This window comes from Tachyglossus aculeatus, chromosome 4 (genome assembly GCF_015852505.1).
Source record: "Tachyglossus aculeatus isolate mTacAcu1 chromosome 4, mTacAcu1.pri, whole genome shotgun sequence".
Classification (NCBI taxonomy): domain Eukaryota; kingdom Metazoa; phylum Chordata; class Mammalia; order Monotremata; family Tachyglossidae; genus Tachyglossus; species Tachyglossus aculeatus.
Genome location: NC_052069.1, coordinates 101119984 through 101143487, shown reverse-complemented (window position 1 = coordinate 101143487; position 23504 = coordinate 101119984). Strand labels below are relative to the sequence as shown.

Here is a 23504-nt window from a genome sequence, read left to right as displayed (position 1 = left end):
CCTAGGGACTACAGTCTGAACAAAAATAATTTCAGGCAATAATGGCATAATGTGCCCAAGACAGAGTCCAGATTTTAAAACCATCTAAAAAAAAAAAATCTACCTAGAAGACAATTCCTAGATGCTTTATAGTAAATATCAAGATAAGCTATTTTCAGGGGGGTTTCTTAAGGCATTTCATTTATTTTTGAATCTTTCTTTCTTACCATGGGCCTTCATTCTCATCTGAGAATTTATCTTTGAAAACACCTACTTGCATAATCCTATAGCATCTACAATCCCCAAAACCACTAGTCACTTCATGTATAAAATCAATTGCCATTCTCTTTCAATGGAAACACCTTAGTGAGAGGCAAGTGTCTAGCAAGGAAGGACAGTTTCTTATTTATACCATAAGACTTTCTTCCTATTTATATTTTAGATTTTCAAGACTGGGATTCCTACATAAATATAAGGAATCAATATCTAACCGGACATGTTAAGCAAAAATACTCTTTGGCAATAGCTTCTTGGGGAACGTCCACGCAAAACAAATGGAGAGCTTAAAGTAAAAAGAAGGTGGAAGGTAATGTATATTCTTATTACACTAGCAGTTTTGGCCTAAAAGGAGACAGCACGATATATTCTGTTGTTTTGGGAGACAAAGGACCAAGGAAGAGAGGAGCTAAAAATCAGTGAAATATCTACCAGCTCTGGGAGTCTTAAACTATGATTTACAAGCTAAATTTTATTTACTGTAAATCCATAATGACATGAACTGCAAGTAGAACAAAGCAGAAATGTAAATATTTCCCATTTACCTGAGTGAGAAGCATTTCTCTCTTTCCACTGAACATTTTTGCACTTTATCTGGTTTTGCCTCTCTTTCCGAAGTCGTTCTAATCTCTGAGCTTGAAAAGAAATATTATAACTATAAGTTTGTCAATGAAACTTTACTATAAACAAAGACATAATTAACAACCATTATATGAATAAAGATGTTTTATATTGCATATGTAGAGGGGGAAAGTCATAAAATTTTAAAGGTGGCACCCCTGAAAAGCAAATACCAACAAAAACATGAAAATGTTCTTGATTTATAATTGAAATTAGAGGATATAAAACATTAATAGAGATCATAAAGATAGTATTAACATGGAAGAGAATAATAAAATGTGAAAACTTCTGTGATTAATATGACATTTCATTATATAAATCATTAATAACGGTCTTAAAGGAATTTTAATGCACAAATGAACTGAAGTGAATATTACATTACAGGAATAAAATTACTGTTATGAATTACTCTACCCGTTTCAAAAATTAAAGATAAATGAACTCAGACTAGACTATTAAAGTTTTAAATATAAAATCCTTTATCTAAAAATCATGAAAATTATAAAATGTCAAAGCTATATAAATTAGCATAGCTTTTCTTCAGTGGGCTGAAACAGTTTATAGGTAGTAAAATAAATGATTTGTAACTTTGTAACATTAGTCAAATCTTTAAAAGAATAATTTTTTCTTAACATAGTTTCACTCTATTTCTAAAACAACAAGATAATGCTGAAATAATAGGAAAAAAATATCTTAGTCACATCGGTAACCAGTTGTTCTATTCGATATCCCTCTAGATTTCCTTTTAGGCAGTAAAATGTCACCCAAACAGCATACATGAGAAGCTGACTCTATAAACTGACGTGAGAGATAAACCACTGCAGAAAACTGAAGATAATGACCCTTAAAAAGGAAACTTTTGATCCTTTAAGTAAAGGCTGTTTTTCTCACTTTAATAATTTTGTCACATCAAAACTGCAATCAATGAACTAATACTTCCTCTTTGAAGAAACAAAGTATATAAGTTGTTGATGACAATGATAATGATGCTGGACTCTCCCATGGTAAAACGACAGATGAACTTCAATACAATTACAATGACTTCAGGACCGGGAGCCAAGAATTAGTTTTAATAATAATAATAATAATGATGGCATTTATTAAGCACTATGTGCAGAGCACTGTTCTAAGCACTGGGGAGGTACAAGGTGATCAGGTCGTCCCACGTGGGGCTCACAATCGTCATCCTCATTTTACGGATGAGGTAACTGAGGCCCAGAGAAGTGAAGTGACTTGCCCAAAGTCACACAGCTGACAATTGGCGGAGCCGGGATTTGAACCCATGACCTCTGACTCCAAAGCCCGGGCTCTTTCCACTGGGCCACGCTGCTTTTCTAATTTGATTTATAATTAATATAATTATAAATCAAATTATAAATCAAATTATAAATTGAATATAATTATAATCAATCTAGTTTTGTCATCCTATCAGTCTAAATCTAAGGACTGTTTTCTGTGCTCTGTTGAAATAGTAACCTATTTCATTCGTTCATTCAATCATATTGACTGAGTGCTTACCGTGTGCTTAGAACACTATACTAAGTGCTTGGGTGAGTACAATACAACAATAAACAGATACATTCCCTGCCCACAACAAGCTTACAGTCTAGAGAGGGGGGGAAAAATCACATTTCTTAAATTCTTAAATATGATTTCCTGTACTACCGCTGATTTCAACTATTAGTGCAATAATGATAAAAATCAACCACTCCTTTTCCCTATAATTTAGATATGATCTCTCACTTTTAAGAAACTATGCTGGCAAAACATAATGAAGCGGTCAGTATTTTTTTTTTTTTTTACCAAATTTTGTTGATTGAAAAAGAGCTACGTGCAGTGTGTGAAAGCTGCAGAAAGACTAATAGAATGCACAGCACAAAATAAACCATCATCTTTTCAAGCTAACCTTCTAACTGTATCCGGCTCTGAACTCTTCCAACTTTGACCCAAATCAATCGTATTTATTGAGCGCTTACTGTGTGCAGAGCACTGTACTAAGCGCTTAAGCCAAAATGTCCTCCCTTCCTTTTAATAATAATAATCATGGCATTTAAGCACTTACTCCCTGCCAGACACTACTACTACTACTAATAATAATGGTATTTATTAAGCGCTTACTATGTGTCAACCACTGTTCTAAGCACTGGGGGCACTTACTCCCTGCCAGACACTACTACTAATAATAATAATGGCATTTATTAAGCGCTTACTATGTGTCAAGCACTGTTCTAAGCACTGGGGTAGGTAGAAGATAATCGGGATGAACACAGTCCCTGTCCCCAACAGGGCTCACAGTCTTCATCCTCATTTTACAGACGAGGACACTGAGGTGCACAGAAGTCAGGTGACTTACCCAAGGTCACACAGCCAGCAAGTGGCAGAGCCGGGATTAAAACCCATGACCTTCTGACTCCGAGGCCCATGGTCTAACCACTATGCCATGCTGCTAATGGTATTTGTTAAGCACTTACTATGTGCCAGGCACTGCTCTCAGCACTGGGGTAGATACAAGTTAATCAGGTTGGACACAGTCCCCATCCCACGTGGGGCTCACACTCTTAATCCCCGTTTTACAGATGACATAACTGAAGCCCAGAGAAGCTAAAGGACTTGGCGAGTCACACAGCGGACATATGGTGAAGCAGAATGAGAACCCAGGTCAATCAATCAATCATATTTATTGAGCGCTTACTGGGAGCACAGTACTAAGCCCTCGGGAAGTACAGGTTGGCAACATATAGAGACAGTCCCTACCCAACAGTGGGCTCACAGTCTAGAAGGGGGAGACAGAGAACAAAACCAAACATATTAACAAAATAAAATAAATAGAATAGATATGTTCAAGTAAAATAAATAAATAAATAAATGGATGAATAAATGAATATATATATATATATATATATATATATATATATAAATGTCCTTCTGACTCCCAAGCCAGTGCTCTATCCATTAAGCCACACTGCTTCTCACTCTGCACGGAACTCCCTCCCTCCTTAAATATGCCAAACCACAGCCCTCTCCACCTGACAACAGAGCCTCCTCCTGGAAGTATCCCCTGACTAATCTCCAAATCCTGCTGAATTTATCCCACTGGCCACCTGAACCACATAAGTATCTCTGCTTTTTCCTCCTAATTATAATTTATTTTACTGTTTTGTCTCCCTCCCCTAGCTATAAACTCCACCTCTTTTCCCACTCCCTTCTATGTCACCCTTGCACTTGGATTTGCACTCTTTAGTCACCCCTCCCTCAGCTCCACAGCAGTTATATAGATATCTGTAATTTATTTATTTATAGTAATGCCTCTCTCTCCCTCTAGACTACAAATTCATTGTGGGCAGAGAACATGTCTGCCAACTCTGTCGTATTGTACTCTCCCAAGCGATCAGTACCATGCTCCGCACACAGTAAGCGCTCAATAATACGAGTGACTGATGAAAAGGGCATCTACTAGCTCTACTATTCTCTCCCAGGTACTAAATACAGTGCTCAGCAAATAATAGGCACTGGAAAACGACAGACGCGCTTCAATCCATTTAGAAAGATTTCAGGACCAAGAACCGAGAATTATTTTTGTCATCCTAACAGTCAATCTGCATTCTGTTGAAGGAGTAACCTATTTCTTAAATAGTATATTAGTTCATTTATTCCTTTTTTGCTTATTTTGGTTGCCAGTGCATCTTCGTTTTCCTTTTGTTTGTTCTGCATTTATACTATCTTAGCCTGACTCCTCCATTGGACTGAAAACCCCTTTTGGGCAGGACTTAAGGAAAAGAGCTCAGGACTAGGAGTCACAAGACCTGGGTTCTAACCTCAGTTCTGCCACTTGCTTGCTGTGTGACCATGGGCAAGTTACTTACCTTCTCCGTGCCTCACTTTCCCCATGTGTAAAATAGGGATTGAATACTCCTCCCCTCCTTTAGACTCTGAAGCCCCAGGTGAGACACACTGTGTGTTTAATCGGATTGTATTGAATTTACTCCAGCACTTAACACAGTGCCTGGCAAACAGTAAGCCCTGATAAATACCACAATTACTACTACAACACCTTCATTCATCCAATAATACTGAGCATCTACTGCGTGTGTGCACTGTATTAGGCACTTGAAAAAATCAATAATATCAGACAATCAAGGGTATTTATTGAGTGCTTATTCTATGCAGAGCACTATACTAAGTGCTGGAGAAAGTTCAAAACAAGAGCTATGACAGATGTGATTCCTGCCCACAATGAGCTTACATTTTTACAGCCTGTAAAAGTATGGGACACGATCCCTGATGTACCCATGTACCTAGTACAATGCTCTGCCCATAGGGGCACTCAATAAATACTGATGATCATGAAATAAATCCATTCCCTCTGAGATATCTTCCCAACTTGTGTGGATCTCAGTTCAACATGGGTTAGAAATAAAAGGCCCCAAGTGATAGTCAAAACCTCACTCTTTTTATCTGATACGACTCCCTCTCAATGCCAATGAATGCCATTAATTTTTTTCACCATGATTGATGGTAATTTATTCTTAGCAGATACCATGGGGTACTGATTCCTGAACATAACCCTTAACGTACCTAACAAGGGCTGAATCCATTTCTATAAATCTCAGATTTCTCTCCTCAGGCAAATTTCTGTTAATTGCACTACATGGGTATCTTTTTAAATGCATGACTACAGTTCTTCGAAGACAGGCCTAATTTTCACATTCGGGTGTTTCAAAATCGAATCAATATGAAATTGGTTAAGTAGGATTCAGTTAACTTTTCCTCAGCCAACATTTTCAATAAGCACCACGTACCTGTGTTCGATCGCCTTCTGATGCCAAAGTCCCAGCTTGAGGTAATGTCGACAGACTGGGCATATACAAAGCCCTGATTCTCACCACCACCGCTTCCCTGAATTTCCGGGCCACTGTCTCCAGTCACTGTAGAGGGATGAAACTTCTCGAGGTCAACATCATGATCAATTAAAACCATTTCACACATCCCTGTGTCATCGCTGGTCACGTGGGACTGCCGAATATGAGCCAGAATGATAGTTGGGTTGTCCAAGAAGGCCATCCTTTCACGGCCAAGCCCCTTAAACTGCTATTTTCGTCTCTTCATGTTGTTCCGTAGAATCAACCACCTAAAAACAAGACATGGAAAGCAGCACTTCAAAGGAAGAAAATGACATCCAAACCACCATAACTTCACGGGTAAATGAGCTTGTGTCTAAGGTTTGAAGCAGCGTGGTTTCATTCACTCCTTCAGTCAATCATATTTACTAAGCACTTACTGCGTGCAGAGCGCTTGGGAGAGCACAATATAACAGACACATTCCCTGCCCACAATGAGTTTACAGTCCAGAGGGGTCTAGTGGACTAGGAGTCAGGAGGACCTGGGTTCTAATCCCAGCTCCACCGCTTTGCTGTGTGACCTTGGGCAAGTTATTTCACTCCTCTGTGTCTCAGCTACCCCGACTGTAAAATGGGAATTAAGACTGTGAGCCCCATGCAGGACAGGGACTCTATCTAACCTGATTACCTTGTATCAGCCCAGAGCTTAAGTTCAGTGTCTGGCCCACAGTAGGTGCTTAACAAATACCATTTTTTATTAAAAAGGTGAGGAATTGACCCTAACGGAAACCTAAGGGAACCTGTGTCCCATATGATGGCCTTACCACCTGTGAAAGATATCAGCTGTTCTACAATTAAACACTACAGTAGGAAAAATGATAGCTTCTTCCCCCTGGAAAATTCAAAGTCTATTACAGCCCAAATACAATTTTCCCTCCCTTCCCTGCTTCAAAATGGTTACGAGACAAGGACGAGAACTATTTTTCCAAATTATGTGGCAAAATTAATGATGATGGAGTCGCTCTTCTTAAATGACAGATGAACCTGAATCCGGTCACGAAGACTTCAGGAGAGAAAATTGTATCCTAATACTGAGAATCTAAATTTAAGGACTGTTTTCTGAGCTTCATGGAGATAACAATCCATCTTTTTCAGAACATAAGAAACTCATAATTTGGATCTTATTTGAATGCCAAAAAATACCCTAGAAAGTCCTATCAACTAACAATTACCATAACAGGAAGGTAACACGTACTTTTTGTACAAAGCAGATGATCAATGTATGGTAGGTGACAAGTAGGTAAATTTTCATAAATTTACCCTCGGGATAGTGCCATCCTTCTACTGAACATGTGCTTGTTTTCCTCTTTGGTTCAGAGGTCCTAGTACTTCAATCAATCAACAGCTGTTATTGAGCACTGTGTGCAGAGCACTGTACTAAGTGCTTGGCAGACTGCAAAAGAGAATAATAATTATTATTATTATTAGGGTACTTGCTAAGCACTTACTATGTGCCAGGCATGGATACAAGCAAATCGGGTTGCACACAGTCCCTGTCCCCTGTGGGGCTCACAGTCTCAATCCCCATTTTACAGATGAGGTAATTGAGGCACAGAGAAGCAAAGTGACCTGCCCAAGGTCATACAGCAGATAAGTGGTGGAGCCGGGATCAGAACTCATGACACTTCCTGCATTCAAGGATCTTTTAGTCTAGCAGGGGAAACAACTTCATAAATAAAATTACAAATGGGGACAGTAATAGAGTATATAATAATAATTTGGGTATAAGACACTTTCAAAGTCCTATGGTTGTTGTGGTAATTTAAGTGCTTAAGTGGCCAAAGGGCTGAAGTGGCATTTGGGGGACTTAGAGTGGGGAGATTAGAAATTACCTAGTGAAGGCTTTCTGAAGATGTGAGGTCAGAAGAGCTTTGAGGACTGGCCTTAAAAAATAGGACATACTCCCCAAGACAGCTCAGTCTGCGCTCTTGATGGTCCATCTCACTACACTCCTCCCTCATTTTTTAAGAATTTTAGCATGCACTCCCTTATGTTCTCCCTTTTCTATCATACGCAGTGAGTACAAGATTTAGTGATCAAAGTCCTAGGGCCGTGATGTTACGGTTGTTTCTTCCACGAGTACAGACTCAAATTATCTTAGAAACACTCCAAAGGAATCCTCAACCAAAGAAGCAGCGTGGCTTAGTGGAAAGCGCATGGGCTTGGGAGCCAGAGGTCGTGGGTTTTAATCCTGACTCTGCCACTTGTCTGCTGTGTGATCTTGGGTAAGCCACTTCACTTCTCTGGGCCTCAGTTACCTCATCTGTAAAAATGGGGATTAGGACTTTGAGCCCAACGTGGAACAACCTGATTATCTTGTCGCTACCCCGGCGCTTAAGACAGTGCATGGCACATAGTAAGCACTTAGCCAATGTCGCTATTATTATTAATAATAATAAAAATAATTAAAGCAGTGTGGTCCAAGGGGCTTTTGCTATGACTTTAAGTTCCAAATCAGAAATGGAAAATCTAATTCCAAAATACAAATCCCAAACAGACTTCTTTATTCACCAATTCAGAAAAGCCAAGGGGATCTTCAAGTTCCTTAGAGAACTACTGTCCTTTACTCCCTTTAAGAAAACTCACTAAGGCCCTGTGAAACAGAGGTGGAAGCTAAAGTTTTCCAAATGAGTTAGGGTTGCTGGAGCCGTGCTTCCAGCATTATTAGCTGTTCCTGCCACAACCTTCTAGACTGTGAGCCCACTGTTGGGTAGGGACTGTCTCTATATGTTGCCAACTTGTACTTCCCAAGCGCTTAGTACAGTGCTCTGCACACAGTAAGCGCTCAATAAATCCGATTAATTGATTGGAAAGAGCCCTGGCTTGGGAGTCAGAGGTCGTGGGTTCTAATCCCGGCTCCGCCACTTGTCAGCTGCATGACTTTGGCAAGTCACTTCACTTCTCTGGGCCTCAGTTACCTCGTCTGTAAAATGAGGAGTAAGACTGTGAGCCCCACATGGGACAACCTGATGACCTTGTATCTACCCCAGTGCTTAGAACAGTGCTTGGCACATAGTAAGTGCTTAACAAATACCAACATTATTATTATTATTATAAACGATGTCTTCAGATGCATAATAACAATTTACTAATGAGGCTACCGGTCCCAGGGAACATAACTGAAAACAGAAGGCCCACATACTCCAATTCTGAATGATTCTGCCTCCCACTGCTCTCACCAACCACCTATCTCAGCTTTTTACCACCTTTATGATTTAGCACAAACACGGAAATGGGAATTTCTCACATGTTAAAGCAATACCATATTAAGGACACCACTGAAAGCAGTAACATATTAAGGACACCACTTCTAGCAAATGGGGTAAGCTTCTCTGACAAGACTGTTGCATCAGAACACCGCGACTCACCAGCCAGAAGTGGCCCTACACCACTCACTAGGAAGACAGTGAGATTAAGACAAATTATAATAGCCCATTTTCCATTTTACATTAGTTCTGCATTAACTAGAAAAGAAACTTTAAATGCAGTTAAGATGCAATCATTGTTACACAAATATCTTATATATTAATGCCAATGTGAAATGTGCAAATCAAGGATTATTTACAGATGAAATCATTTTTCAACTATCACATTTTGGGGGGACTGAATTAATATTCATTGTTTTCCTTCTAAACGTTTAACGGTGCTGGAACTTGGTGATAAAAAGTTTCAATAAGTGTGACGTCAAAGACACAAGATACTCTGCCACTACTAAACTCTACCGTTCCATCGATAAGAATGTCAGGAAGGAAACTAAAAGGCTATTTTGATATCCTTAACACAGATCATTTTCCTGTGGATTTGGGTGCTTCACTACACAATTTATTAACAGAAACAAGTACAGGAAAAAGAGCTGGCAAATCATGCTACAATCCGCATACCATTTATCTCACTTTATCCCTTTAACCCAAATAGAGGCCTAGAGATAAGTTGAGCACACAAAAATACATTCTGCACCACTGCAGAGAAGCAATGTGGCTCAGTGGAAAGAGCCCGGGCTTTGGAGTCAGAGGTCATGGGTTCAAATTCCGGCTCCGCCAATTGTCAGCTGTGTGACTCTGGGCAAGTCACTTCACTTCTCTGGGCCTCAGTTACCTCATCTGTAAAATGGGGATGAAGACTGTGAGCCCCCCATGGGGCAACCTGATCACTTTGTAACCTCCCCAGCGCTTAGAACAGTGCTTTACACATAGTAAGCGCTTAATAAATTAAATGCCATTATTATTACTACTGCAGCATGATGCAAAATAATTTCACTTCCCTTACCATACGCAAACGCTCACTGGGAAAGCTTAAGTCATAAGTAGATCATTTTAGTGGTAAAAGGGAGCAAAAACCAGGACTGGAAAGCAGTGGAGAAAAGATGGTCTGAAGTGCATTTGCAGGCATAATGAATATAAAAACAAAGATGAAACAATCCAATGTCACTGTCACTAATTTAACTAAGTCATTCTGAGTCTGGATACTTTAAAAATAACATTCTGAGAATCGCAGTTACAAGTACGGAACAGAGCAGGGCTTGTCAACCGATTAGTGAAACCCTAAGGGTACTTCAAAGCACTAAAAGGGCTATGGCCCATTATGGGTAGAGGCATAAGAAGATTTTGAAACCTGCTCAGCTCCTCTGGCTGCTACTACCTTCCTGACGGCTGTGGGGGAAGAGGGGTAGGCTTGTAGGAGAGACAGGGTCAGGGGATGCCTATGTGAATGGGAGCCTGGATGTGAGGGGGGGCAGAGGGCGAAAAGAAGTGAAAAATAATGGTAATTGTAGGATTTGTTACATGCTTGCTAGGTGCAAAATACCAGACTGAATACCCAGAGCAGATACAAGGTAATCAGGTTGAACGCAGCCCCTGTCCCACATGGGGCTCACAAGTAAACGGGGTACCTCTGGTGAAACTCTGAAAGTAGTTGCTCAAAAACAAGGAGAACTCCTAGAATAGAACCTCCATGCCCATCTTGAGACAATCGAACACGTTTATTATTTCTTGGTGAGTAAAAAGTCTGCACAATGGAAGGTAGATTTGAAGGTGGGAACTGGGAAGAGCACTAGTCATCATCATCATCATCAATCGTATTTATTGAGTGCTTACTATGTGCAGAGCACTGTACTAAGCGCTTGGGAAGTACAAATTGGCAACATATAGAGACAGTCCCTACCCAACAGTGGGCTCACAGTCTAAAAGGGGGAGACAGAGAACAAAACCAAACATACTAACAAAATAAAATAAATAGGATAGATATGTACAAGTAAAATAGAGTAATAAATATGTACAAACATAGATACATATATACAGGTGCTGTGGGGAAGGGAAGGAGGTAAGATGGGGGGATGGAGAGGGGGACGAGGGGGAGAGGAAGGAAGGGGCTCAGTCTGGGAAGGCCTCCTGGAGGAGGTGAGCTCTCAGCAGAGCCTTGAAGGGAGGAAGAGAGCTAGCTTGGCGGATGGGCAGAGGGAGGGCATTCTGCTTCCTCCCTCCTCCCTCGAATGCCCTGGAGATGAGGACAACAGAATAATAATAATAATAATGGCATTTATTAAGCGCTTACTATGTGCCATGCACTGTTCTAAGCAGAACTTTGGGTTCATACAAGCCTAAAAAGCACCACGCTAACTTGCTCAGAAAAGCCAACCTAATTTTAGCAGTCTAATTTCCCCCTGCCTCAGATTCTCTCCCATCAACTTCACTCCCTCCTGCAGGCCTACCCTTTTCTGACTCCACCCCACTATTCGATCCCTCATTCGATCGTATTTATTGAGCGTTTACTATGTGCACAGCACTGTACTACGCACTTGGGGAAGTACAACACAATAAACAGTGCCATTCCCTGCCCACCACAAGCTCAGTCTACAGTGGGGGAGACAGACATCAATATAAATAAATAAAATTGCAGATATGCACATAAGTGTTTTGGGGAGGAGCAAAGGGATCGATAAAATTACAGATATGTACATAAGTGCTTTGGGACGGGGAGGGTGAAAGAGCAAAGGGAGGAAGTCAGGGTGACCGAGACGGGAGCAGGAGATGAGGAAAAGTGGGGCTTAGTCTGGGAAGGCCTCTTGGAGGAGATATGCCTTCGATAAGGCTCTGAAGCAGGGGAGAGTGGCTGAGCTCAACCTTTGAACTGCTTCCTTGCTCACCTCTCCTTCCTCCTTCTCCTCTAGGTACTTGAGCTGCTGCTGCTAAATCCTGGAGAAGTGGTATTCCTCTGGGGCTCCAGCTGGGATCCCTAGAACGGGTTTGGATTGCACACCGAGAATTTTTCACTTCCACCTGATCTTGATGTTTAAACTGGATAGGTCCCAACCTTGCTCCTAATAGCTGCCAGGGTATAACTTCCAAAGCTTCCCAACTTCCAACTGCCCCTGCCTCTTCCATCTCTTCTCCTGTTTATATGGTTCTCCTTAACCCACACTTTCCTTCGGCCTCCTTTCCCTTCCATATCTCTGGGGCAGATTCCCATCCTTGACAAGTGTTCAACAGACTGGGCACCTTGGATAAATGCCGTCTCTTCAGAGAAAAGCCCAGTCCTCAAAGATTTCACACTGAGAAGGGTCAAAGACAAACTCACTCAGCTACAGGCCACTACTGAAATCCCTAAAGAACCGCCACCTCAAATTGTTCAAGTGGTTGGTTATAATAATAATAATAATGGCATTTTAGAGTATTCACTTCAGAAAGAAACACTCTCACACATATGCAACGCACATTCTCTGCCCCATATTGAACGGTGCAAATACATTTCTCACCTGCACTCTGTGAGAACTTGTTTAAATAAGCAACAGCCTGAGGCTTCTAAAGGTCTGCAAACCCCCAATCAAAAATTACTGCTGCCCCATCAATGTGTCATATAAACGCTGGCATGTTAATTGTGTATTTATAAGATTGTTAATGGTTAGTTAATTTACCTCCCACACTATTATTGTACTTGAAATGATTTAATGTCTGCTGAGGGAGTTAACAACATGTAACAGCAGATGTGAAATTTTGTTTCCTTTCCATACTGTACCCCGACTTCAAGCCATTCAGTCCTGCACGCTAAATCCAGTTCCAATACAAGCCTCCTCTTATTCTGTAGATGTAGATTTCTTACAATTAAGTTTTCAAAAGTTAAATTCTTTTGTATTTTAAAAAAAAACTTGCTCACACCAAACCAACAGACCCTTTCTTGGCACAAGAATTACAAATTCCTAAGACCCACTGTGGTTCAGAATTCATGAGCTCTTTTCCAGTTTGAAAACAATTTAACTAAACATTATAATAAAGTGTATTTTAGGTTTTTTTATGCCTTCTTTTATTAAATTCTCTCGAAGTGCAAATAAAACTACCACGCTTATTTCTAGAATGCTTAGTAAAAACAGTTTTCTTAAGGAACTCCAGATTTTCCTATGAAAATGGTAAATTTCACTAAAGAGTAAATGCAGCCGAAGTGCAGATAAAGCTGGGATTCTGTGCAAATAAAACTACCACACTTATTTCTAGAATGCTTAGTAAAAACAGTTTTCTTAAGGAACTCCAGATTTTCCCATGAAAATGGTAAATTTCACTAAAGAGTAAATGCAGCCAAAGTGCAGATAAAGCTGGGATTCTGTGGAGGATTTCTTTATATTCTGATACATAATAATCAATCCTTATTAACAAAAATACTGTATTTATTCAATTTTAAAGTACTGCAAATGTTCTCATTTAAAGCACGAAAGCAAAGATAATCAGTTTCAGTGCCCGCTCTAACCTTGAAAAATCTATTACCACTTATATGCGCCTCGGACCTGAAAACAATATTGTAAATCCCTATAAAATATTGTAAATCAGTGTACAGCAAAATGTGGCATATGCAGATCTTCTGAAACTTCCTCAACATTTTACAATTATACACTTTATGTTAATATTAATCAGTGGTACTTATTGAGTGCTTACTGTTTGCAGAGCACTGTATTAAGCCCTTCGAAAAGAACAACAAAATAGAGTTGGTACACACACAACCCCTGCCCATAAGGAGCATAGAGAAAAACACAATACTATTGCAATGTGAAAAGAATGAAGCGAAACAACATTACTAAAACAAAATCCTACAGCGAGGATGCATAAACCTGTAAAAATCCGGAAGAGGGTCAATCAGTAAGCGCTCAATAAATACGATTGATGATGATGATCTGCACACTACCCATAAAAAATACTTTGTGGTTTCTTGTTTCTGAAATCATTTCCAACTTTAGTTTTGTCATCCAACATTAACATCAACGTTTTGTTGTTCTTCTGTGACCTAAAGCTACTTGCCTGGATGAGGAGGCAGGTAGCTATTTGCAAGGACATACAGAGACTGCAAGCTTGTTGTGGGCAGGGAGTATCTGCCAACTCTGTTGTATTGTACTCTCCCAAGCACTCAGTACAGTGCCCTGCACAATGTAAGCATTCAATAAATACCATTGATAGATCACTATGTTAACATTTCAAAGTCTTATTTTAGCTACAAGATTCCTTATGTCCTATGAAAACCGTACTTTGTATATCAAAATAAACTTTTTCTTAAAGAGTTTCAAGAGTTTCACACACAATATTTTTTTATAGAACATGCTGATACAAAGAATATTCCTCTCCACATCAAGCATAAACAGCCGTTGGTTTTAAAGCACTCCAATGATTCACTTTTGCCATTTTCTTTTCCTACTGCATCCCTGCTCCTACTTTTCAGTCCTCTCAGGCTAAACTATGTCTTTTTCTCAAATTTCCTGCCTCCGACCCTTTGCTCATGTCCTTCCTCCTGATCATCATCATCACCATCAATCGTATTTATTGAGCGCTTACTATGCGCAGAGCACTGTACTAAGCGCTTGGGAAGTACAAATTGGCAACATACAGAGACAGTCCCTACCCAACAGTGGGCTCACAGTCTAAAAGATCAAACAATCGTATTTATTGAGCGCTTACTGTCCATACCTCACTGATCTTCTACTACAACCCAACCCAACAACTTCACCTCTCTAACAACAACCTACTCACTGTACCTCAGCCTCATCTTTCTCACTGCTAACCTTATATATGCTAAACTTATACCTGTTTTGTCACGTGAGTGGAAATGAAGGTGTAAGTGAAACATGACTATGGCACGGGAAGAGGCAACCATTCCTGATACAGCTACCCACCTCTATTCTACTCTCCCAAGTACTTAGTAAAGTACTGCATAAAATAAGCGCTCCATAAATTCAACTGATTGACTGATTTTTGTGGAACAATACCGAACTGCTCTACAGGATTCATCTGTATGCTTCCTCTAACACAGAATGACCAGTGTGCTCTCTTCTGCCAGCAACAGGGGACCCTATATAAAAAGCTCTGAGTACAACAAATAAAAGAAAATTTCATTAGTGGATTCGGGGAAAAACATGTCATTTCAAAATCCAAACTGCATTTTTCTACTTGAGCATATGAGTAAAAACTGCAAATAATCATCAGCACGTTCAAACTGACCTGAAATTTTAAACAGACATCAGATCCAGCACTTTATTATTCAGCCATTATGGAACATTTTGTATTTGTAAAGTGCTTCATAATCACTTTATTAGATAATCAATAACCATAAGAGATCTAGTCCATATTAACAAAAAGATTCCCAGCCTACAACTACCGAACGCCCTAAACCACAGAAGAAAAGCTTTATGTATTATTATTTGATGTCTCACATTACAACTTGAGATAACAATTCAGTAGTTACTGTCCAGTTTGCTAGCATTTATTCTCTTCAGAAAACAAGGACTTGTATATTTAGCATTTGCAGTACTGAACTGCTTCAAAATTTAGAACTGTCACATGAAGAGCAAACAAGTTTATTCAGAATATAGAGGCTTTAGTACACGATCAGTTGGGCTCCTAAAACCTGTACCTAAAGCTTTCTACTTCTAGATATTACAAGTTATCAATCAATCAATCGTATTTATTGAGCACTTACTGTGTGCAGAGCACTGTACTAAGTGCTTGGGAAGTACAAGTCGGCAACACATAGAGACAGTCCCTACCCAACAGCGGGCTCACAGTCTAGAAGGGGGAGACAGAGAACAAAACCAAACATACTAACAAAATAAAATAAATAGAATAGATATGTACAAGATAAATAAATAAATAAAGTAATAAACATGTACAAACATATATACATATATACAGGTGCTGTGGGGAAGGGAAGGAGGTAAGATGGGGGGATGGAGAGGGGGACGCGGGGGAGAGGAAGGAAGGGGCTCAGTCTGGAAAGGCCTCCGACCTTTATATATATGAAATTATATATTTCAATTATTTATTTTAATGCCTGTTTCCCATTGTAGACTGTAAGCTCATTGTGGGCAGGAACCATGCCTAACAATTCTGTTGTGTCGCATTCTCCCAAGTGCTTATTCAGTGCTCTGCACACAGGAAGCGACCAAATACCATTGAGGGCTGGGGGTGACTTTTGCTATAAATTCAAGTTCTGGGTCCATGCCTCATTCTCAACCAAAATTTATCAGTAAAGATAAATGAATGACAGTGTCAACGCCAGAATGACAGTGTCCTCAACGCATTACTTGGGAATTTTCCAGCTGCTGTGGCTGTTCGACAAGGGCTCTGGTCTTTCATTTAGATTCCTTGGGCAGTCTTTTGATAAGCCAAATTTAGACAACCTTCAGCACATTCCAGAGATTTATATTTTTGGGGTAATGGGCTCTTGCTTTTATCACAGCAAGAACTTAAAGTAATTTAATTGTGTTATGGAGCCACAAACAGGATGTTTTGAGCCCAGACTGACTCCAACGTGTCTGGGGTGTCCGTAGCAAGGACTAGACTAGAGACTCTCAGAGGACTCGCTAAGGACCAGAGAGCCTAGATCGGGCCGAGCACCCAGCAAGGGCTTAAAGGGGCCTGACATCTCTAATAGGGGGAAAAAAAATCATACACCTACAATTATAACTGCAAGTATCTGAGACTTAGAGCTGTCAGGGCAACAAGACGTGTGTAAAAGCACTATGCAGGCATGACTGCACAACTGGGCAAAGTGGATGAAGATGCAGTGACACTGTTGTGTACGCAAATAATATAGCGGGGCACTTGTTTCAACAGCCCCTCTGGCTCTCGGATCCCTGACTCGGGAAAGAATGGAGAACTAGCCCCATCCCTGCCTATTTGGACTTTTGGGAGAGGCCAAGTCTGACCCAGACAAAGGACGGCAACATTTTGAGGTCCAAATTCCTCCCTACGCAGGGCCCCCTATAACCAAGACTCTTAGGTTATCTATACACCCCACCGAAATACTGGAAATAGTTGAGATTTGGATTCTTCGGTTTTAAACAAAAGACTTTTGTTTACACTTTCATACAGGCTTTGCTTGATACTTCCAATATTTACTTACCCAAATGACATATTTAAGTACACAAACTTCCGCCAAAAAACTATGATTTCTGAATGGGCTACGACAGCAGAAGAAGAGAAGTTGTTTTCGGGCAATGTATGCCTGTCTGGAAACAGCACACTGCTTGGGTCACGAGAACCATTTGTGTGCACGGATGCAGCATCGATCAGAGGTAGACTACACCATAAAGTTTCCTTAACCCCCACGTTCTGTGGTAACTTGGAATATGCTGATAGTTTCCATAGCTGAAAGGGTTATTAACATTAGGAGGAAGCCAATTATCCAAACTAATTGAGACTGAGGTTAGTTTACATAATCGGAAATTCAGATAATTAAATATATCTTCCCAATTTTGTCCAATAATCCAAATTAGCCTCTATCCAAAAAGCTGGTTATCTGAATAAATGAGGTTTAGAGAAGTAGCATTCTCCTATGGAGCGGTCTTCTCTAGGAAGGTCATCGTAAAGCAGGGTTTAGTAAAATAGGGTTTGGGCCTTCAAGGGAATCATCGAGAAATTTCAAGAGGATCCCAGAGACTGAAATTACATAGCTATAGTCAGTTCAGACAATGGTATTTTCTGAGTGCCTACTGTGAACAGAGCACTGTACTAAGTGCTTGAGAGAATACAATAAAGGCAGACATCCCAGCCCACAGGAAATTTACAACCTAAGAAGGAAGACGGACATAAAATAATGTACATATAGGAGGAAGAGATCCTCAAATAACTGTCTTGTCTTATGCTCCGTGGACACATCTCTCCCAGAACCCCCCACTCTCCATTTGCAATTGTTCTGGCAGTGTATCCATAGAGTTTTCTTGGTAAAAAAACAGCCGTGGTTTACCACTGTATTCTTCCATGCAGTAAACTTGAGCCTCCACCCTCGATTCTCTCCCATGCTGCTGCTGCCCAGCACAGGTGAGTTTTGACTTGTAGCAGATTGCTTTCCACTCTCTAGCCACTGCCCAAGCTAGGAATGGAATGGATGTGCCTCTGCTTGACTATCCCTCCCGTGGCCGAGACCGGTCGAGTACTGGAAACACTCCAGGTGCAATCCTGAGAGGGGGTTCAAATAATATAGAATGTAAATTGATGCACACAAAAGTTTGGTGAGAGGTTGGGGGGGGGTGCAATAATGCTGAGTGATGCTAAAGTCCTGACATGATAAGTCCTGACAGGATGTGACCTGTGTGAAGAAAGACTGTTCGGGGAAAACCTCCTGGAGGGGAAACTATGATCTCCAAAGGGCTCTGAAGATGGAGAGAGCAGCGTTCGGGCAGATTTGAAGGGAAGAGGAATTCTAGGAAGATGTTAGGGCACAGGGGTAGGGCCAGGGGCCTGAGAATCAAGGAGGCGGTGAGAAAATGATCTTAGGAGGGATGGAAAGTGCTACTTGAAGCTTAGTAAAAGCAGAGTAGACAGATAAGAGGGAGAGAGAGAACACTGGTGGAGTGTCTTAAAGCCAATGGTCAGCAGTTTCTGTTTGATGTGAAGATGAATGAGTAACCATAGGCCTTTGAAGAGTGAAGAGGCGTGTGAAGAAGGATGATCTGAGCAGCACACTGAAGAAGACTGGGGACTGGAGGCTGGAGACAAGTTCCTCTGTTCCCTTAACTTGGAAGTTCCTCCCTCCTCCTCCCACCCAAATCCATTAGCTCACACTCCCTCCCATCTTCTAAGTCTTCCTAAAATCTCATCGCCTTCAGGAAGCCTTCTTAATTAATTCACAACACCCCAGTCACTAGCCACCCTCAGGATTTAGGCATAACGCCATGGTTATGGGCTTATGAATCACTGAGAATGGTGGTGGTTCTAGATTGTGAGCCCACTGTTGGGTAGGGACCGTCTCTATATGTTGCCAACTTGTACTTCCCAAGTGCTTAGTACAGTGCTCTGCACACAGTAAGCGCTCAATAAATACGATTGAATGAATGAATGAATGAATGGTGCTGTCTACAGTGACGGGAAAGTCAGGAGGAGGAAGATAAGGAGTTCCATTTTGGACAAATCTAGTTTGAGATATCAGCAGGACATCCAAGTAGAGATGTTCTGAAGGGAGGAGGAAATGCAAGACTGCAGAGGAGAGAGATTAGGGCCAGAGATGCGAATTCGGGAATCATCGGACTAGAGATGGTAATTGAAGACAGGGGAGCAAATGAGTTCTCCAATGGAATGGGTGTGGATGGAGAACAGAAGGGGACTCCCACATTTAAGTGGTGGGAGTCGGAGGAGGAGCCCGCAAAAGAGACTGAGAAGGAGCAGAGAAGGAGGGATAGGAGGAGAACTAGGAGAGAAGGGCCAGTGCAGCTAAAGGATGAATAATGTTTCCAGGAGAAGGGAGCAGTAGAAAATGTCAAAGACAACTGTGAGGTCAAAGAAAGATTTGGATGGAGTAGAGGTCGTTGAATTTGGCAAGAAATTCATTTCTTGCCAATGCAATTCAACTGAATTTAAATTCAATTCATTCAAATTTATTGCTAAATTGTACTTTCCAAGCACTTAGTACAGTGCTCTGCACATAGTAAGTGCTCAATAAGTGTAAGCCCGGTGTGAGAGGGGATTGTCTCTACTGCCGAATTGTACTTTCCAAGCACTCAATACAGTGCTCTGCACATAGTAAGTGCTCAATAAATACAATTGAAGGAATGAAATACGAATGAGTGAATGAGATCACTGGTGACCTTTGAGAGAGCAGTTTCTGTGGAATGAAGGGGGCAGAAGCCAGACTGGAGAAGGTGAGGGGGAGAACTGAAGGAGTCTGGAGAGAAGAGATAAGATGGAGATAGGGCAATAACTTGACCGTGTGGTCAAGGGAGGGTTTCTTTAGGATAGGTGAGACATGAGAATGTTTGAAAGCAGTGGGGAAGAAGCCACTGCAGATTGAACAGTTGAAGATGGAGGTTGGGGAGGGCAGAAGGGAGGGGGTGAGTGTTGTGATAATGTATGAAAGGATGGGGTCAAAGGCGCAGGTGGAAGGGGGGGTGAATTGAGAGGACCCAGGAGATCGCCCCTTGAGATATTGCTGGGAAAGATGGGAGAATCAATCAATCAATCATATTTATTGAGCACTTACTATGTGCAGAGCACTGTACTAAGTGCTTGGGAAGTACAAGTTGGCAACATACGGAGACAGTCCCTACCCAACAGTGGGCTCACAGTCTAAAAACTGAAGAAGCGGAAGGAGGGAGGAGTGGAAGGAGATAAGCAGGGGAGATTTTAAGGAGATCACGCATGATGGTTTCAATTTTCTCAATAAAGTACATGGCCAAGTCATTAGGGACAAGAGATAATAATAATAATAATAATAATAGTGGAGTTTAAGCACTTACTATGTGTCAGGCACTGTACTAAGCACTGGGGTAGATACAAGGCAATACAAGGCAAGGCCTGTCCCACATGGGGCTCACAGCCTTAATCCCCATTTTACAGATGAGGTAACTGAGGCACAGGGAAGTGAAGCGACTTGTCCAAGGTCACAGAGCAGACAAATGGCGGAGCTGGAATTAGAACCCCCAACCTTCCTGTGATCTTTCCACTAGTCCTGTGTCCTTTCCACTAAGCCTCTCCAGAGATGGGGAAGGGCAGGGGTTTGACGATGGAGTGAACAACTGAAACTCCTGCCAAAGGCAGTGGGCATGGGTGTCAACGGGGATTTGCAAAAACTTGACTTGATATGACTTTCTTGTCACCGTTTTAGAAGATACAGAAAGACCCTTTCACACTCTTCTGTGGGGTGGGGGAAGATGCCACAGGTTGTGGAAAACTACAAATTGGGGGCAGTTACAATTTACTGAGGCTACTGCTTTCTGCAGTATTGATTCCACAAGAGGAAGACAGAGTTGGTGGTGCCACAGACGCCTGGGGAAAAATTCCATATCGATCCTCCGGTGGCCTTCCCTTCCAGGGATGAGCCAAAATGGCAGGGACCAAAGAGCTTCAAGAGCTTTTAGTTCTGGACCTGCAGCACCTTCTCTTGGAGATGTGGCCCAAAGACTAACAGTTCCAGTAAGACTATAAGCGGGAATCATACCTACCAACTCCATCGTTTTTGCTCTCCCAAGTGCTTAGTACAGTGCTCAGTTCCCAGGAAGTACTCAATAAATACCACTATTGACTGCTTGATGGATATGCTCCAGCATCTGAAAGAACAGGGCTTTCGGAACCATTCTTGGGCAAACCTTCATGGCATTAACTACGCTTTCAAAACAATGACCTGGCCACCAGCTGGCCAAAGATAGCCGCAGATTCTTTACCAATTACATTAACATTCAAAAAAAGATAACTAAAAATTTGCATTAAATAACATCCCATACATTTGGAAGAATGGACAGGAAACAACTCAATCTTCTTTAACGAAGACTCAAAATAATTCTATGATAAATATTACAGCTGAAGAGCAAAAACACTTAAGGAACAAGTCAATCATCTCTAGTTTCTGAAATATGCTGAAAATGTTGGCATATTTTATACAACTTTGAGATAAGTTTGTTCTTTAAGCAAAATCATTTCTTTTTTTATTGTTCAACTGTAAATATCAAGGTAAAAACATACATTTTGTTTTCACATGCGGACAAGAGTCCTATTGTGGTTTAAAAAATAACAATAATGTTGGCATTTGTTAAGCGCTTACTATGGGCCAAGCACTGTTCTATGCACTGGGGTAGATACAGGGTAATCAGGTTGTTCCACATGGGGCTCAATCTTAATCCCCATTATTCAGGTGAGGTAACTGGGGCACTGAAAAGTTAAGTGACTTGCCCAAAGTCACACAGCTGACAAGTGGCGGAGACAGGATTAGAACTCACGACCTCTGACTCCTAAGCCCATGCTCTTTCCACTAAGAATCAATCAATTGTATTTATTGAGCGCTTACTGTGTGCAGGGCACTGTACTAAGCGCTTGGGAAGTACAAGTTGGCAACATACAGAGACAGTCATCATCATCATCAATCGTATTTATTGAGCGCTTACTGTGTGCCGAGCACTGTACTAAGTGCTTGGGAAGTACAAGTTGGCAACATATAGAGACAGTCCCTACCCAACAGTGGGCTCACAGTCTAGAAGGGAGAGATAGAGAACAAAACCAAACATACTAACAAAATAAAATAAATAGAATAGATAGGTACAAGTAAAATAGAGTAATAAATATGTACAAACATATATACATATATAGAGGTGAGCCTATATACACTAAGCCACGCTGCTTCTCCACGTTTTCTAGACTGTGAGCCCGCTGTTGGGTAGGGACTGTCTCTACAATAATAATAATAATGATGGCATTTATTAAGCGCTTACTATGTGCAAAGCACTGTTCTAAGCGCTGGGGGTTACAAGGTGATCAGGTTGCCCCCCCCGCGGGGCTCACAGTCTTCCATCCCCATTTTACAGATGGAACTGAGGCCCAGAGAAGTGAAGTGACTTGCCCAAGGTCACATAGCTGACAAGCGGTGGAGTCGGCATTTGAACGCCTGACCTCTGACTCCAAAGCCCGGGCTCTTGCCACTGAACCACACTGCTTCTCTATACTGTACTTTACTATACTGTAATATACGACATACTATCCCATTCCCAAGTGCTTAGCACAGTGCTCTACACTGTAAGCGCTCAATAAAAAAATACGACTGAATGAATGAACTATAGAGTCCCCAAAGCTGTTATCTTCAGCCCTAGAGAGCGCGGCGCATATGTGTTGCCGACTTGTACTTCCCAAGCGCTTAGTACAGTGCTCTGCACACCGTAAGCGCTCAATAAATACGACTGATTGATTGATTTTAATATTCTTTATGCTATTATGAGTAGATTTCTCCAGGTGTCAATCCCTGATAAATCCTCTCTCTCCCACCAAACCCAAACTACTTTGAAATCCTCTACTGCCTTTATGTGCTGATTGCTTCTGTCTATTCAGTAGTGCTTGTTTTCATTTCTCAATCAATCAATGGTGTTTATTGAGTGCTGTTTCCATCTACTCTCTGTTTGCTGCCTTACGTGGATTTATTTTCCTCCATTAGATTGTAAACTCCTTGAGAGTAGGGTCATTGTCCTTTATGAAACAGCAGGATCTAACGGAAAGACACCACAGGCCTAGGAGTCAAAAAACCTGGATTCTAATTCTGGCTCTGCCACTGACGGCTGTATGGGCAAGTCACTCAACTTGTCTGAATCTCAGTTTCAACACCTGTAAAATGGGGATGCAATTCATTCATTCAGTTGTATTTCCTGAGCGCTTACTGTGTGCAAAGCACTGTACTAAGCGCTTAGGAGAGTAAGATATAACAGACACATTCCGGCCCACAGCGAGTTCACAGTCTGGGGGGGGGGGGCATACGACACTGTGAGCCCACTGTTGGGTAGGGACTGTC

The 23504-nt window shown here is 41.2% G+C and overlaps 1 protein-coding gene and 1 non-coding gene across 3 annotated transcripts in view; both read right to left on the bottom strand.

Moving 5' to 3' along the window:
* The window catches only part of MAPKAP1 (MAPK associated protein 1), a 221033-nt gene extending 213900 nt beyond the window's left edge, over nucleotides 1–7133 (bottom strand). Inside the window, exons 1-3 of one of the 2 annotated variants that reach the window (XM_038745168.1) lie at nucleotides 7035–7133; nucleotides 5676–6004; nucleotides 801–890 (exon numbers count right to left, since the gene is read on the bottom strand). In XM_038745168.1, coding sequence (XP_038601096.1) covers nucleotides 801–890; nucleotides 5676–5937 — 352 coding nt within the window. In that variant the 5' untranslated portion in view covers nucleotides 5938–6004; nucleotides 7035–7133. Of the gene's footprint in view, nucleotides 1–800; nucleotides 891–5675; nucleotides 6005–6969; nucleotides 6988–7034 lie in introns of those variants that run through there. The other variant, XM_038745169.1, reaches the window with a different exon arrangement.
* A 10941-nt stretch (nucleotides 7134–18074) lies between these two features.
* On the bottom strand, nucleotides 18075–18212 carry LOC119927905. The gene has a single exon (XR_005450871.1). It is a non-coding gene; the product is annotated as a small nucleolar RNA SNORA7 (small nucleolar RNA).
* Nucleotides 18213–23504: the final 5292 nt, after the last annotated feature.